Raw genomic sequence first — 12,723 nt, forward strand, 5'->3', positions numbered from 1 at the left:
GGTGTTCCGGTATAAAAGCTCCGATTCTTACTCCAGTAAAAAGATATAGTTGAAGAGCTAGCATGATGATAGCCTCAAGCAACCCGGGCATGAACCGACGATGATCCGCTTGCCACATCGAGGATACCACTCGGGGAGAATCCTTCTTGGTGAAGCCGTGATCTGAATCCTCGACACTTTAAACCGTTTTTTCCTGTGCGGTTAATGTTCTCCTGATCCACTATGTTGTAGTTAGATTGACTTACGTCCGGAAAATAGAAAATCAACTTGATCCGATATACGTTAAATATTTCTCTCCGGTCTTCCATCACAATTTTTATTTGCATATTTTCTTCAAACCAACCAAAAAACAATCTTTCTGCACAATTGAGAATCGATGTCATCACTGATCGTCCGTTTTTACTTTTTTGCCCCAGCGCCAGATGGCAGCACCAGCGGAGAAATTCTTGGATGAGTGTATGGTCTGGAGTCGCACAGCGTAGGCCTAATATGTAGCCATCAATTCCATTTTCTTCAATGAAGCTAAAATCAAGTCAGTAACTCCATTTTTCATCTGCTCTTCATGTAACTACGCGGTAACTCACTCCATCCAAAGTTTAAACCGCATTGTAGTATCTTTTCTTGGACTTTGGTATCCTTTTGTCTTTGTGTCGGACGGAATCTGCATTCGCATGAGCACCGAAAACATATTCACTCCTTTCCAATTGCTTTCGATGCCTCTCTTTGGCGATCTCATCTTTTGTAGCAAAAAGAGTTTTCTACCCATGTCTAGAAAAAATTGCGACAAAATGCTAAGAAAAAATTGGCGACCAAGGGAGGGAGTGAAGTAAAGAGCGAAGGAAAGCTGTGTGAAAGGTTAAGAGTGAGGGGGTAGCTCCAATTTGTACTTCAGTGTTTGGGCACAGACCATCTTTATTCAACACCAGAGAACGGCTTGTCTCCAGTGCCTTCCATTTTTGCGGCATAATTTCTCCAATCTCTATTCTTTTCCTCCAAAGGCTGCAGCACTCAAGAAACGGGTCATGGTGGGAAATGGGAGCTACCAAAAAGTGATTCACAAAATAAACAATATTGTGGGGCGAAGTGCTTCGTTGGGTTTGGACTGGGCGCGGACTGAGTGCTCAATAACTAGCTAGTGTAGTGGGGAGACCCCCTCCCCCTACTACATGGGTGCCATCCATGTTATGTGACATAGCCGGCAGTATACGGTGGCGGTATAGCTAGTTTTAGAATACGCCTTCTTACACCTCCCCAACCTGACCCCTACATTTGGGGTTCTCGCTATTTCCTGATTGCTACGCGTGTGTTTTGTGGTGGTTTTTCTGCTGAATCGACCCGCACGTCTCAGCGCATGCTGCCATCGAGCGTTCCCCTCTTCACTAGTTAGTTAGATGCCTCTGATGGGTCTCTGAGTAATCAGTGAGTTGACTGATCACACTCACTGAGCGCCCTCTGATCAGTCACGTGAGTACACCGACCAGATCACTGAGTGTGAGGGCGGACTGACATTTACTCAGTGAGTCTGACTATGAGCGCCCTGGTAAAACGGGCGGCAGCTCAAAAAGGAAAGCCCCACATGGCAGAGAAAAAATAGTAGGTAGACTGACCTAGGTATTTTGTATACATAATGCGATTTTAAGGTCATTGTTGAGTTCGGTATAATATGCTCAGTATCTTCTAAACACGAGACACTATGTCTTTATTTCAAGATTTTGACATGGGATCAATCACACTGTCAGGTCACATGACACAGTCGTGTCTGCGTGACCAGAGCGTCAAATATATATCGCAATCAACATCACAAAAAGTGAAGCGCTTTCAGAGACGTATATGATTTCACAAATGGTGTGATTTCTCAAAGCACGTGCGCTATGTGATATAGCAGCACCTGTTTTAACAGAATGATCGAGGGACGCCTTTCAGGAATACAGCGATGCTTGCGTCATGATCCCAGTCGGTTCATGTGTTGTTTGTTCTGAATTGGTCGGCATAAGGCCGTCTCGGCCGCCGCTAATCCGCTTTCTACGCTTGACTCACCCATGTGAGATAAGCCACATTCGGGCACCTGGACAGGACATAAAAGCAAACAATCTCCTGAGAAGACTTGGGATCCGACTACATCTCACGTCAAATCTCACAATGTCAGGCTATACGTCTCGTTTAGGCCCAGAACACCACCAACAACTACATCAGATGACCGTCGCATACAACATGAGAGCATCCCGACCAACACTAAGCGAACCTAATGAGGAATGGGAATGCAAGAAAGATCCCTTTGGTAGCCCGACGCGGACAATCCTCACCCGGCGTCTACAAATCGACCCGTTTAACCACTTCGACGAATCGCACTGCAATTTTCTCGTCAGGCTATGGAACACAGACGACTTCATCGAATCCTGCGGCAAAACACCCATCACGACGCCCGAAAAAGCAAGGGATTTTATATGGAAGCGAATGATGCCAAAAGAGTCAAATTGTGGCGCCGCCCAAGGCAACCTTGGCTTCTTCGTGGTGTCGCTGTTTCCGAGCAGAGACGCACCGGGCAATACAGTACCTGTGCCTGTCGGCATTGTGTCGCTCATACAAGGGCAACCACCAGACCCGCATTACACAGCGCCGGATGTTGGGTTTGCGATTTTACCCGAGTATAGTCGAAAAGGCTATGCGACGGAGGCAGTGACGGCGTTGCTTGGGTGGGCCCGTACTGAACATTGCATTCAGGTGGTTTTTGGATTTTGCGATCCACAGAACTGGCGCAGCCGCCGAGTACTGGAGAAGGTTGGGATGGAGGCGAGGGGTGTAGCACAGCTACAGGTTTTTGGGGGTAAGAAGAGTGATGTTTATGCGATCAAGGGGTCGCATTGGGACTTGTCCGTGTATGGGATAACGGAGAAAATAACAAAGCATTGAGGAAAAGAATTATCATGTCATTTTAACTACTACTAGCTAGCGTAATGCCATCATCCGTTTCATATCTCATACTTGTAGGAGATCATCTCGCTCATGAAAGGGGCATGGAAATTCATCAAATCTAGGGCACTTCTTTGTAGATACGATCGCCAGGTCCGGGTCGCTGCAGGAAATCCTCGGGCAGGTTTTCGGGCAGCTGGTTATCTTCGGCCCACTGGCGGATCTCGTCGAAGTTTTTGCATCGGTGGCGGGAGTTGAAGTCGGCGTACGGCTCCGGGTTGTCTGGGTAGACCCAGATTTGGCCGAGGACACCGGTGTCGGCTGTGCACATGAGTTGCTGTCGGAGTATGTCGAGACAGTGAGCTGGGAAGAGAGAGAAGTAAATGTCAGTTGGGATGTTGCGAAGCACAGGGATATAACGTCATGACTGACACACGTGGCGGCGAGCTATGTAGTCATTGTTGGCGAACACTCCCTCGCGTTTGGTGTGGTAGTAGTCATAGTTGTAGTATAAAGACTGGCGGAGGAGATTCTATTATTCGTGTTACTGATGATCGAATCAAAAGAACAGATGGAATATATTACCAAGCACTGAAGGTGATGGAGACCCTCCACATTGGCCACATATCCTCCTCCATACTTGTCTTGGATTTTGACTTGATCTTTCGTGATATCCGCCTCTGCTGCGTCGTCGGCGAGTATGCGAATACCGCGATCTAATATATATATATATTTTCATGAGACGACGGGGCTTTAGAGAAAACAAAAGGAAAGACTTACAATTCACTCCCAGAGAGTGCCATGCGGCATCAACCTCCGGACTTGCATTTTGTCGGAATACGTTCTCCTTGAGGAGTGACCCATCGAATTCCTCCAGGGTGTATGTGATACCGACCTCGTTCAACAGGGGTGCTACGATTTGCATTAACCATCAAAAGTCTTTCAGAAAACAGAGATATCATGGGACTCACAGTATTGCGAAACATGTCCTCCACACAAGCCATCCAGGTCACCTCTCCAAAAGAAACCCAAGAGAGTTCCGACCAGGAAACAGATAGAAAGGGCTATAAATTGGAGGAATGCTGAGGCGGTGTTTATGCAGGCATCGTCGTCATCGCCGGTCCATAGGTGGCCCTCTTCCTCGGCGAGGAGACGCTTTGTGGTCTCGACATCTGGGTGAACTAGATCTGGAGACTTGTCGCAGAACATCTTCAGCAACACGAAAATTGAAGATACCCAGGATTAGAGGAGACACATTCGACTGCTTTGATACGTAAGATACCGTAGAAAAAAAAATAAAATAAAAATAAAAACAGGCCTCTCGATTGACTCGGAAATCTGGCGAGCCAACCTCGCCCTCCGCTCAGGCCTGCGCAGACCGCCAGTCCATCTCGCGCCTGCGCATTCCTCGGGCGGCCCAGCTTCGGCACTGTCACCAGCCCGCACTCGCAACCTATCTGGTTCAACCTGACGCAATGACCGCTGTATGTCTTACACGTTTTTCAAGTCTCATGAGCACGCCGTGAGCGTGGTGCATGGGCGCAAGACATCCAAGGGGGGTTGGCGCCCACGCAAAATCATCCCGAGAATGACATCGAAGCGAGACAGACGCGCTGTCGTCAGCGCATCTTCGTCAGAACACAGGCGATGCGGCTATCTGCGCCTCCGAACCCCAGATGATCGACTGGAATGCAATTAAACCCCTTCGGGGGTGATCGGCACGCCCGACACGCTATTGCATGCATGTCGATGCGAGGTTCATCATGCAATAATCAAAACCCCATTGCTGGTAAGACATCCAACGCAGGGAATATTCTTATTCGCTCATAATAATCTGTTCATCACAGCCTGCTGAAGTCATTGCGCAGCCCGTCAATCGCGTCAATCGCTCGAGTCTGCGATCCCCCGCAAGGCAGAACGATTCTCTGCTGCACGTTCATCCTCGGGTCCCTTGCAGCGAGAACCCAATCACCAGCAAAACTCAATGATGTGATGTACACGCCGAGCTCAGACATTACCGTCACGAGCTACGAGAGCTCAGCTCGAGCTTGGTTGAGCTACGTAATGGCGAGGCTTGGAGCTCGGCCAGCTCGAATATAAATACAAGCTGCTTCGACCGGCAATTCAGGTCTTCATCCAAGCCAAAGCATCTCTCCAGATCATCAGATCCAGAGAAGCCTGCAAAAGATCTCTTTACGTCTTTTACGCCTTTAACGTTTTTCACGCCTTTTTACGAACCTTCCAAAATGCGCTACACTCTGATCAACGGCCTTCTCCTCCTGGCCGTCTCGCCTTTCACGGCCCTCGCTCTCCCGGTCGACCCCAACGACCAGGGTGGTGTCTGGGACCCCTCTGGCCAGTACCGCAAGGGCCACTATGACGGCCAAGGCAACTTCATTGCTAACGCCGGCCAGACTGGCTACGAGAACGGTTACCAGAACGAGCAGTGGCGCAATGGCTGGAACGGCCAGTACCAGAACGGTCAGTGGGACCAGAACAACGGCCAGTACAACAACGAAGATGGCCGATACAATGAGGCCGGCCGCTGGCAGCGCCGCTGGGTCCCCGGCCGCGGCGTCGCCGAGGCTGCTGGTCTCCGAAACCACGGCACTGAGTTCGGCCGTCCTGGCGTTGGTCTCCCCGGAATCCACGCCCGCAACTGGCCCTACGACAACAACAACAACAACAATGGTGGCTGGACCGACGCCAATGGCCAGTGGCACGCCAATAACCAGCAGGGCGGATGGACTGATGCCAACGGTGTCTGGCACGCCAACAACAACAACTGGAACCAGCAACAGCAGGGCGGTTGGACCGATGCCAATGGTCAGTGGCACGCCAACAACCAGCAGGGTGGCTGGACCGATGCCAACGGACAATGGCATGCTACTCAGAAGCGTGGTCTTGAGCCCACTGCTACCACCAACCTCGGTGCCAACGGTGCCAACCCCAATGCTCTGAACCAGGGCCAGGGCGTCAGCCAGGGTGCCAACCCTCTGAACGGTGCTGCTGGCCAGGGAAATCTTGCCGCTGCTGGTGCTGGTGCCGGTGCTGTTCCTGGCGCTGGTGCTGGTACCCCCGGTGTCCCGGGTGCTGGAGCTTCCGTTCCTCACGTTCCTCGCAACTACAACCCTGACTACAACAGCGATGGCTACGACAACGATGGCTACAACCGAGATGGTTACAACCGTGATGGCTGGGACCGTCATGGCTACAACCGCGACGGCTCCTACAACGAGGGCTACCGGGATGGCCGGTGGAACAACGAGGAGGACCGCCGTGTCGCTGAGAACGTCGTCTCCAACATCCTCACCCGCCGCATCTGGCCCTTCAGCAACTGGAACCACGACGACCACCGCGACTGGGACCGCAACTGCGACCGCAATGACTGGAACTGCCGCAACCGCTACAACAACAACGATGACTATGACTACAACAGCGGCGTTGGCTACGACAAGTGCCAGAACGGCGACTGGAACGACCGCTCCGGCTGGAGCTGCCGCCACGACTGGGACCGTACTCGTGCTACTCCTACTCCTCGTGTCTGGACTCGCAACTCCCCCAACGATGACACCCGCTACTCGTCTGCGATCCCCACTGGCACCAACTACAACAAGGACTACACCAACAACAAGTCCGTCGACAACAAGGATCTGGACAACAACAAGGACTATGATCACAAGGACCTTGATGACAAGAAGATCGACAACAAGGACTACGACAACAAGGACCGCACCACCTCCGACTCCACTGACAAGAAGGAGTAAATCAGTTGTTGGTTTGCATATTCCATACCTCACGGTGAGTCTCGCAAATTCTCTCATGCTCTACAGACTGCTAAAACCTCTCCAGGAAGAAGGATGAATAGATCGAAGAAGTTTCCTATTGTTTTTGACATTCATGCATTTGATGATATTATATGAGCAACGGCCTAACTTTATACATTCTTTAGAACTGATGGCATGTTATCGCGACGCAAGCTGAAGGTGGAGGACTAGTTAGAATTAGGAAGAATATCACGTTTTTATAATAAAAACACGGCCTCTCTCATTTGATTCTACTTCTGGGCATAGGTATAAGTAGATCCAATATCACCCCAACGAATATTGGAAAAAGTCACCGAAGTCTCCGGATGCTGCGCCTGGATAATATCCGGGTTACCCTCGGTACTATTACAAGGTCCCGCACTCCCACTATCCAACCAATTCATAAACTGACTCGAGTCATTCCAAACGCTGAAAATCAACACCATGCCCCGCCGAAGCGCATTCCCCATCTGCTTCAACCCTCCCATCTTTTGGAAGTAACCAGCAGAGCTTTCGCAAAGCCCTTCAGTGATGGAATCAATCTCGGTACCAGATACCTTCGCCACAGCATTCTGAATGACCTTCCCACCCTGCACATACAGTCGTCTAATCTCAGACAACCTCCCACGTGCCGTGTGGTCATCCGTCACGAACTGAGTGACAACCGTAAAACGCTTTGTCGTGTCGACCGTCATGTTATACCCATAGTAATCTTTCTCCCCAAGCGCATACGGATTGAATCCGCACCCCGACTTATCACACACCCCATTACTCCCACAATCATCACCAGTGCACGCATACAACCGAGTGATATTGCAAGCATGCGGCGTCAGCGCTGTAGATCGCGCATTCGCCTCCCAAAGATCCATCTCACTACAGCACGAGCCGCGCGACTCCGTATTCGCAACCCCATTGATCCACGGGCTGGTCCCACACTGCGCATCGCAGTATCCAGTCCCGTACTCCGCGCCCGCAGGATTGAGCCTACCCCGTCCACCAGACTGGAGCATCTCGGACAGATACAGGGCACCATTCATGCCGCACACAAGCGACGAGAGCTCGACATCAAAGCTAATCTCCTGATTGAGCAGCCGGAGCATATCGTAGTTCTTGCCCGATTCGTCGAGCAGGTAGACGCGCGGCGAGACGGCCGACACGGCGCCATTGGATTTTTGGTACTGGTGCAGAATTAGACTGCCTCCTTTTGTTTGGACGCCGTGGGAGGTGTAGTCTGCGCCGTCGAGGACGCAGTTCTTTGCACAGGATTCTTTCGTGCTGCAGAGCTCTTTGCTTAGCCCGCTGCTCCAGTCGCTGCAGGAGATGCTGCTGTTCCCGATTGCGTGGAGCGGGTGGGAGAGGGCGTCGAGCACGACGGAGGTATTTTGGGCCGTGCAACCGGTTGAGTTGGTGCATTTCCATGTTTGGAGTTGTGGGTGGACCTCCGGGGTGCCGATGCGTTGGGCTGTGACGAGGTGGATGGCCGCGAGTGCGGCGAGTAGGAGTCGCATCATTTTGAAAATTGCGATGGCTATGAATTGCAATTGCGCTCAATTGAGATTGGAGAGACTGAAGAAAAGTCATCGAATTAATAGTGCGCGAATAGTCCTGGCTCATATAATATTCGTGTCGCGCATCGCTCCGGACGGGACAGTGGCTGTTTCAGGTAGACGGGAGAAAGGGCCTAGTTTCGAGTGACAGCGGACATTCAAAAGACCACATATCAGCAGTCGCGATGCCCTGGTCTTTTGTTGTCGGTCCGATCTGCCGGAGGGGAGTGTCTCAGGATGATGAAGGGTGGAATGTCAGGGTCAGGGTCTGTTTACTCCCCCCGCATTTCGCATCCCCTGAGGAATTTAGCCGGCGGCGCGACTTGCCTTTTCACACTTCTGAATGAAATCTTGGGAGAGGGCCAGAACTTCATTAAGCGACTACTCATATCATCATAAACTTGGCATTAGATTTTCGCTAGCTGATTTCTGATCGCTTGAGGTGCTGCTACTAGTCCTGACACCATAAGCTACCCTTGTCCCGAATAGGGAATTTTCAGGGTATCAGGGTCAAATCTATTTTATTCCTTTTTTCTCTTCTCAGTGGTCTTCAATGGACTGGAATTGATTTCCGCGAAAGCAAGTAGAATGTGAGGAAATCAGGTGCATAGTTAAATTAGAAACCTGCCCAAATGTAGTATTTAGCTGTCAATGTAGAAGTCCAAATTAGCTACTGCGAGAGTGCGCAGGCAGCGGCGGCGGCAGCCAGGCACCCGCGCCGATCGCCTCCTCGTCGACCCTCGCGAACCTCCTCCACCCGCCCCATCTTCCATTTGGCGGCCGCCCCCCACATCCCCCGATGGCGGCCTAATCGCTGCCTGGGGCGGCGTTCAAAAATAAAATAAAAGCCAGCACACGCAACATTCTAAACAACCTTCAGGAAAATATTCCAAAGACGACTCGTCTGAGCTTGAGTATCCAGCATGGCTCCTGTCAGAGAGTGGTCACAGACCCAGATGCCGGGGTTCAATGTGCCCTTGAATGCACATCCAGACGTGAGCTTCATTCTACGCCTCCCTTGTGGGCGATTGCTAACCCGTCCAGCCAAACGTTACCGAGCTGCGCAGCAGTTGGTTCCCGGAAGATGGCGAAGAAAGTCTTGAGTAGGTCTTTATCATCGATTGATGCTTGTAGATGATTGCCGATGCTGATATGGTTCTTTTTTTAGTGACATGATGAAGAAATTGACCACCTCCACCGCCACTATGATGAGAGGTTTCGTCAACGCGCTGGATCCAAATGACCTGGGAAATGGTAGTCTCGAGTACGGGTTTCTCGCCAGGATTTGCTTGCATGTGTTCTTCGATGTTGACATTCCTCCCATTTTCTAGCAATTTGCTCGTGAAGAGAGAAATCACCATGATGCAGGTGATGAATGCCATCACCGACAAACCCGAGTGGGAACGAAAGGTTTTTGATGAGGCCATAACCGGCAAATGGCGCGAAGAAGTCGCCCAGAGTGGCCAGGATGTCACCCCCAAGATGATGGACTGGATCATCGAAGAGTTGCAATGGAAGACTTCATTCCTAGAGAAAGATGGATATGTCGAGGTCTTCGATCACGGAGTGATAAAGTCGGATACCGCCATTACCACAGATCTCCAAGATGCTTTGAAGGAGGCAGTGAAGCCGCTTGAAGATGTTCCCGAGGATCAGAAAGACTACCACCCTGGCTCTGATGACAAGGTGCTCGATCTAGTGCACCCATCCCTCTTCTCCGTTCTCTACGGCAAAACTCGGGTCCTTCCTGATAAGATCCTCGGCCTTGAAGACTGCTTGGATCATATCGGCGAAGGTGAAGTCCTTCCTACTCCACCGGACAGGGAGTCTAAGGTCATATCAGGGCCTTATAAAATGGACATATCCGTCCTGCCAGTGCTCAGCACGAAGTTCCAGTGGATGCCGTGTGATATCGAACTCACTGATGACGGAGAATGCCGCATTCTGTCCTACATAAACAATGCCCACCCAGTCAAGCACCGCACGCTCTACCAAGCTGTCGAACGCATCATAGCACGAACTGTGCCCCTATGGGAGAAATCTTTAACTGAAAAACCATACCATAGCGAGAGAATCCCATATGAAGAAGTCGAGTGGGAAGAAGGCTATGAAGATGGACCGGAATATGATGAGGACGGAGACGAAGAAGAATATGAAAAACTCCGGGAAGAATTCGACGCTACTCGCAAGGTCAAACTGCCTGAGCCTGGGGAATTCAAAATTACCGAGACAGGGTCCCACGAACCCGCAGCCTACCCTATCAACTTCCGGAAAGACTTTGCCCACCGCAAACTTCAGGTTATTGTCAAGCTGGCAAATATCGAGTTGACTCCCGAAAAGCCGGAGTATGAGGGTGGAAGCTGGCATATCGAGGGCCAACTTGTGAGTTTATTCCCCTTTTGACTCTATTCTCTGACCTTTATCTAACGTCCTACTCTGGTGTAGAACGAGCGAATCGCTGCGTCGGCAATTTACTACTACGACAGCGAGAACATCACCACCAGCTCGCTCGCCTTCCGCCATCGCGGGATGGCCGACATGATCGATCTCAGCTACGAGCAAGACCAACACCAATTCATGTACCAGGTGTATGGATATCCCGACGACTGGTCCAACATGGTGACCTGCTTGACGACGCAAGATCTCGGCAGCGTGGTATCTAAGGAAGGTCGAATCATCACCTTTCCCAATACACTTCAACACTGCGTATCTCCGTTTTCTCTAGAGGACCGGTCCAAGCCTGGCCATCGCAAGATCCTTGCGCTTTTCCTTGTCGATCCTCATCGGCGCGTTATTTCCTCGGCTAATGTCCCACCGCAGAGAGATGACTGGATAAGGACCAAGGATGCTTCTGTCGGAAGTGAAACCTCCGATCGGCCTGCGAAAAGGCAGAAAACCACGGAAGAGGCTGATACACCGGGTCATTCAGCCATGTCTATTGAAGAAGCCAAGGCGCACCGACTTGAGCTTATGAAAGAGCGTGGACTTACGGCTGAGAAGCAAAATAAGGAGTTTCAAGAGGGCAGCTTCAGTCTTTGCGAGCACTAGTTACCCCGGCAGGTGGCTTCAGGACGGACCTGCTTTTCTGTTCATAATTCATGGTTTATACGTCTTTGTTCATAATCTGATTTTAATTTCCTTCCATCTCTTATGTCGAACACAAATTCTTGTTTTTAGCAACAGGAATGGCAATTATCCCAAGATCTATGCTGCTGGAGGTGACTTTGATATTCTTTTCCCGCCAAAGCTTTGGGGGCTAGGGCCGAGGGTGGCTTGCTGCCTGATCCTTCGAGCCGCACTAAGAAAATCGTATGATTCGAGCTTTAGGATCATGCAATACGAACCACAAATCTACTTTATTATAAAACTCGACCGTACTAGCTAAACCTCCTCGAAACTCCTTTCTTCAATCACAGCGACCTCGCGACCTCGGGATTCGGGATCCAGAGTCGATGGCTTAGAAATCGACTGTTGATGCCACCTATATCGACCATTTCCACCGATCCAACAACAGCCCAGTTTCTTCACTAAAATATAGCCTCTCTTCAAGATCTGTTTCAGTCCCAACAAAACGATTTAGGGCACGACAAGTCAGCCCACCTGGAAAACGCGGAGCATACATCTTATCAACACGTGACATACGTCATTGGTTCCCGTCATTGGTTCCCCAAGGTGCCTCGAGCTCACCTCATTCACTCAACGTCCACAACCCAAAGTACTTGCGAGACGAATATAAATACTGCATCTGCAAAGTACAATTCCCAAATCTCTGTGCAGTTATCAACAACTACAAGCACAATGTCCTCCCTCAGCGTCGGAACACGCTTAACCCGCCTCCGCACTCGCCAACCCCGTCTCCTCCCAAGCCTAAACCTCCAAAACCCCCGAGCTCTACACAACTCCATCACTACTACCAATCGCAACGCCTCGATTACAAAGCACTCCTCCCTCTGGACCCGACACACCCCAGCCGCGTGGTGCAACAAACACCTCGCCTTCCGCGCGTATTCGCCCTCCGCCTCGCCGACAGACATTACCGCCGACAATCTAATCGAAGAGCTGCAAGACCTGTATGAGATCGCGAAAGACGAGTTTGAGATCGCGACGGACTCGACGGATAGTGCGACTATCTATGCCGCGTCGGATCGGGAGTCTGCGCGCGATGCGCTGAATCAGCTCATTGCTGTTTATGAGCTTTATACGACGGGCGCGAGTGAGACGCTGAAGGGTTCTGAGAAGCAGGGTCCGGTTGTTGAGACGAATTTTGATGCGCAGGCTGTAAATGGTGATGTGCGTGGGGAGGTTAAAAAGAGGGTTGGGCAGCGGGTGAGGGAGTTGAGGAATGCTGTTGAGATTCTTGAGGAAAGGGCTCATGATGATTAGGTTGGATATGGAGTTTTGAGATGGTAGCTGGACTGTATTTTTATCGGGGATTTGTACGGCTATCGTATCTTAAGGGT

General features: G+C 50.8%; 7 protein-coding genes across 7 annotated transcripts; 4 read left to right on the forward strand and 3 right to left on the reverse strand.

Moving 5' to 3' along the window:
• Positions 1 to 74: 74 nt before the first annotated feature.
• N7532_005957 (uncharacterized protein) lies at positions 75 to 766 on the reverse strand (the record flags this gene model as incomplete). Its single annotated transcript, XM_056618451.1, has 3 exons — positions 75 to 212; positions 282 to 522; positions 585 to 766. 3 exons carry the CDS (start codon positions 764 to 766, stop codon positions 75 to 77), a joined length of 561 nt encoding a protein of 186 aa, XP_056474610.1.
• A 1,427-nt stretch (positions 767 to 2,193) lies between these two features.
• Positions 2,194 to 2,910, forward strand: N7532_005958 (GNAT family N-acetyltransferase; the record flags this gene model as incomplete). The annotated part of the gene is made up of 1 exon (XM_056618452.1): positions 2,194 to 2,910. One exon carries the CDS (start codon positions 2,194 to 2,196, stop codon positions 2,908 to 2,910), a length of 717 nt encoding a protein of 238 aa, XP_056474611.1.
• A 121-nt stretch (positions 2,911 to 3,031) lies between these two features.
• N7532_005959 (oxidase ustYa family protein) lies at positions 3,032 to 4,119 on the reverse strand (the record flags this gene model as incomplete). Its single annotated transcript, XM_056618453.1, has 5 exons — positions 3,032 to 3,273; positions 3,343 to 3,442; positions 3,496 to 3,626; positions 3,691 to 3,822; positions 3,882 to 4,119. The coding sequence occupies 5 exons, from the start codon at positions 4,117 to 4,119 to the stop codon at positions 3,032 to 3,034; spliced, it is 843 nt and encodes a 280-aa protein (XP_056474612.1).
• Positions 4,120 to 5,156: 1,037 nt separating this feature from the next.
• On the forward strand, positions 5,157 to 6,677 carry N7532_005960 (uncharacterized protein; the record flags this gene model as incomplete). Its single annotated transcript, XM_056618454.1, has 1 exon — positions 5,157 to 6,677. The coding sequence occupies one exon, from the start codon at positions 5,157 to 5,159 to the stop codon at positions 6,675 to 6,677; it is 1,521 nt and encodes a 506-aa protein (XP_056474613.1).
• Positions 6,678 to 6,967: 290 nt separating this feature from the next.
• N7532_005961 (glycoside hydrolase family 7 protein) lies at positions 6,968 to 8,227 on the reverse strand (the record flags this gene model as incomplete). Its single annotated transcript, XM_056618455.1, has 1 exon — positions 6,968 to 8,227. One exon carries the CDS (start codon positions 8,225 to 8,227, stop codon positions 6,968 to 6,970), a length of 1,260 nt encoding a protein of 419 aa, XP_056474614.1.
• A 959-nt stretch (positions 8,228 to 9,186) lies between these two features.
• N7532_005962 (DUF4246 domain-containing protein) lies at positions 9,187 to 11,311 on the forward strand (the record flags this gene model as incomplete). The annotated part of the gene is made up of 5 exons (XM_056618456.1): positions 9,187 to 9,258; positions 9,308 to 9,366; positions 9,432 to 9,527; positions 9,595 to 10,645; positions 10,709 to 11,311. The coding sequence occupies 5 exons, from the start codon at positions 9,187 to 9,189 to the stop codon at positions 11,309 to 11,311; spliced, it is 1,881 nt and encodes a 626-aa protein (XP_056474615.1).
• Positions 11,312 to 12,061: 750 nt separating this feature from the next.
• On the forward strand, positions 12,062 to 12,646 carry N7532_005963 (uncharacterized protein; the record flags this gene model as incomplete). Its single annotated transcript, XM_056618457.1, has 1 exon — positions 12,062 to 12,646. One exon carries the CDS (start codon positions 12,062 to 12,064, stop codon positions 12,644 to 12,646), a length of 585 nt encoding a protein of 194 aa, XP_056474616.1.
• Positions 12,647 to 12,723: the final 77 nt, after the last annotated feature.

This window comes from Penicillium argentinense (genome assembly GCF_028826775.1).
Source record: "Penicillium argentinense strain IBT 30761 chromosome Unknown utg000005l_segment0_segment0, whole genome shotgun sequence".
Classification (NCBI taxonomy): Eukaryota; Fungi; Ascomycota; class Eurotiomycetes; order Eurotiales; family Aspergillaceae; genus Penicillium; species Penicillium argentinense.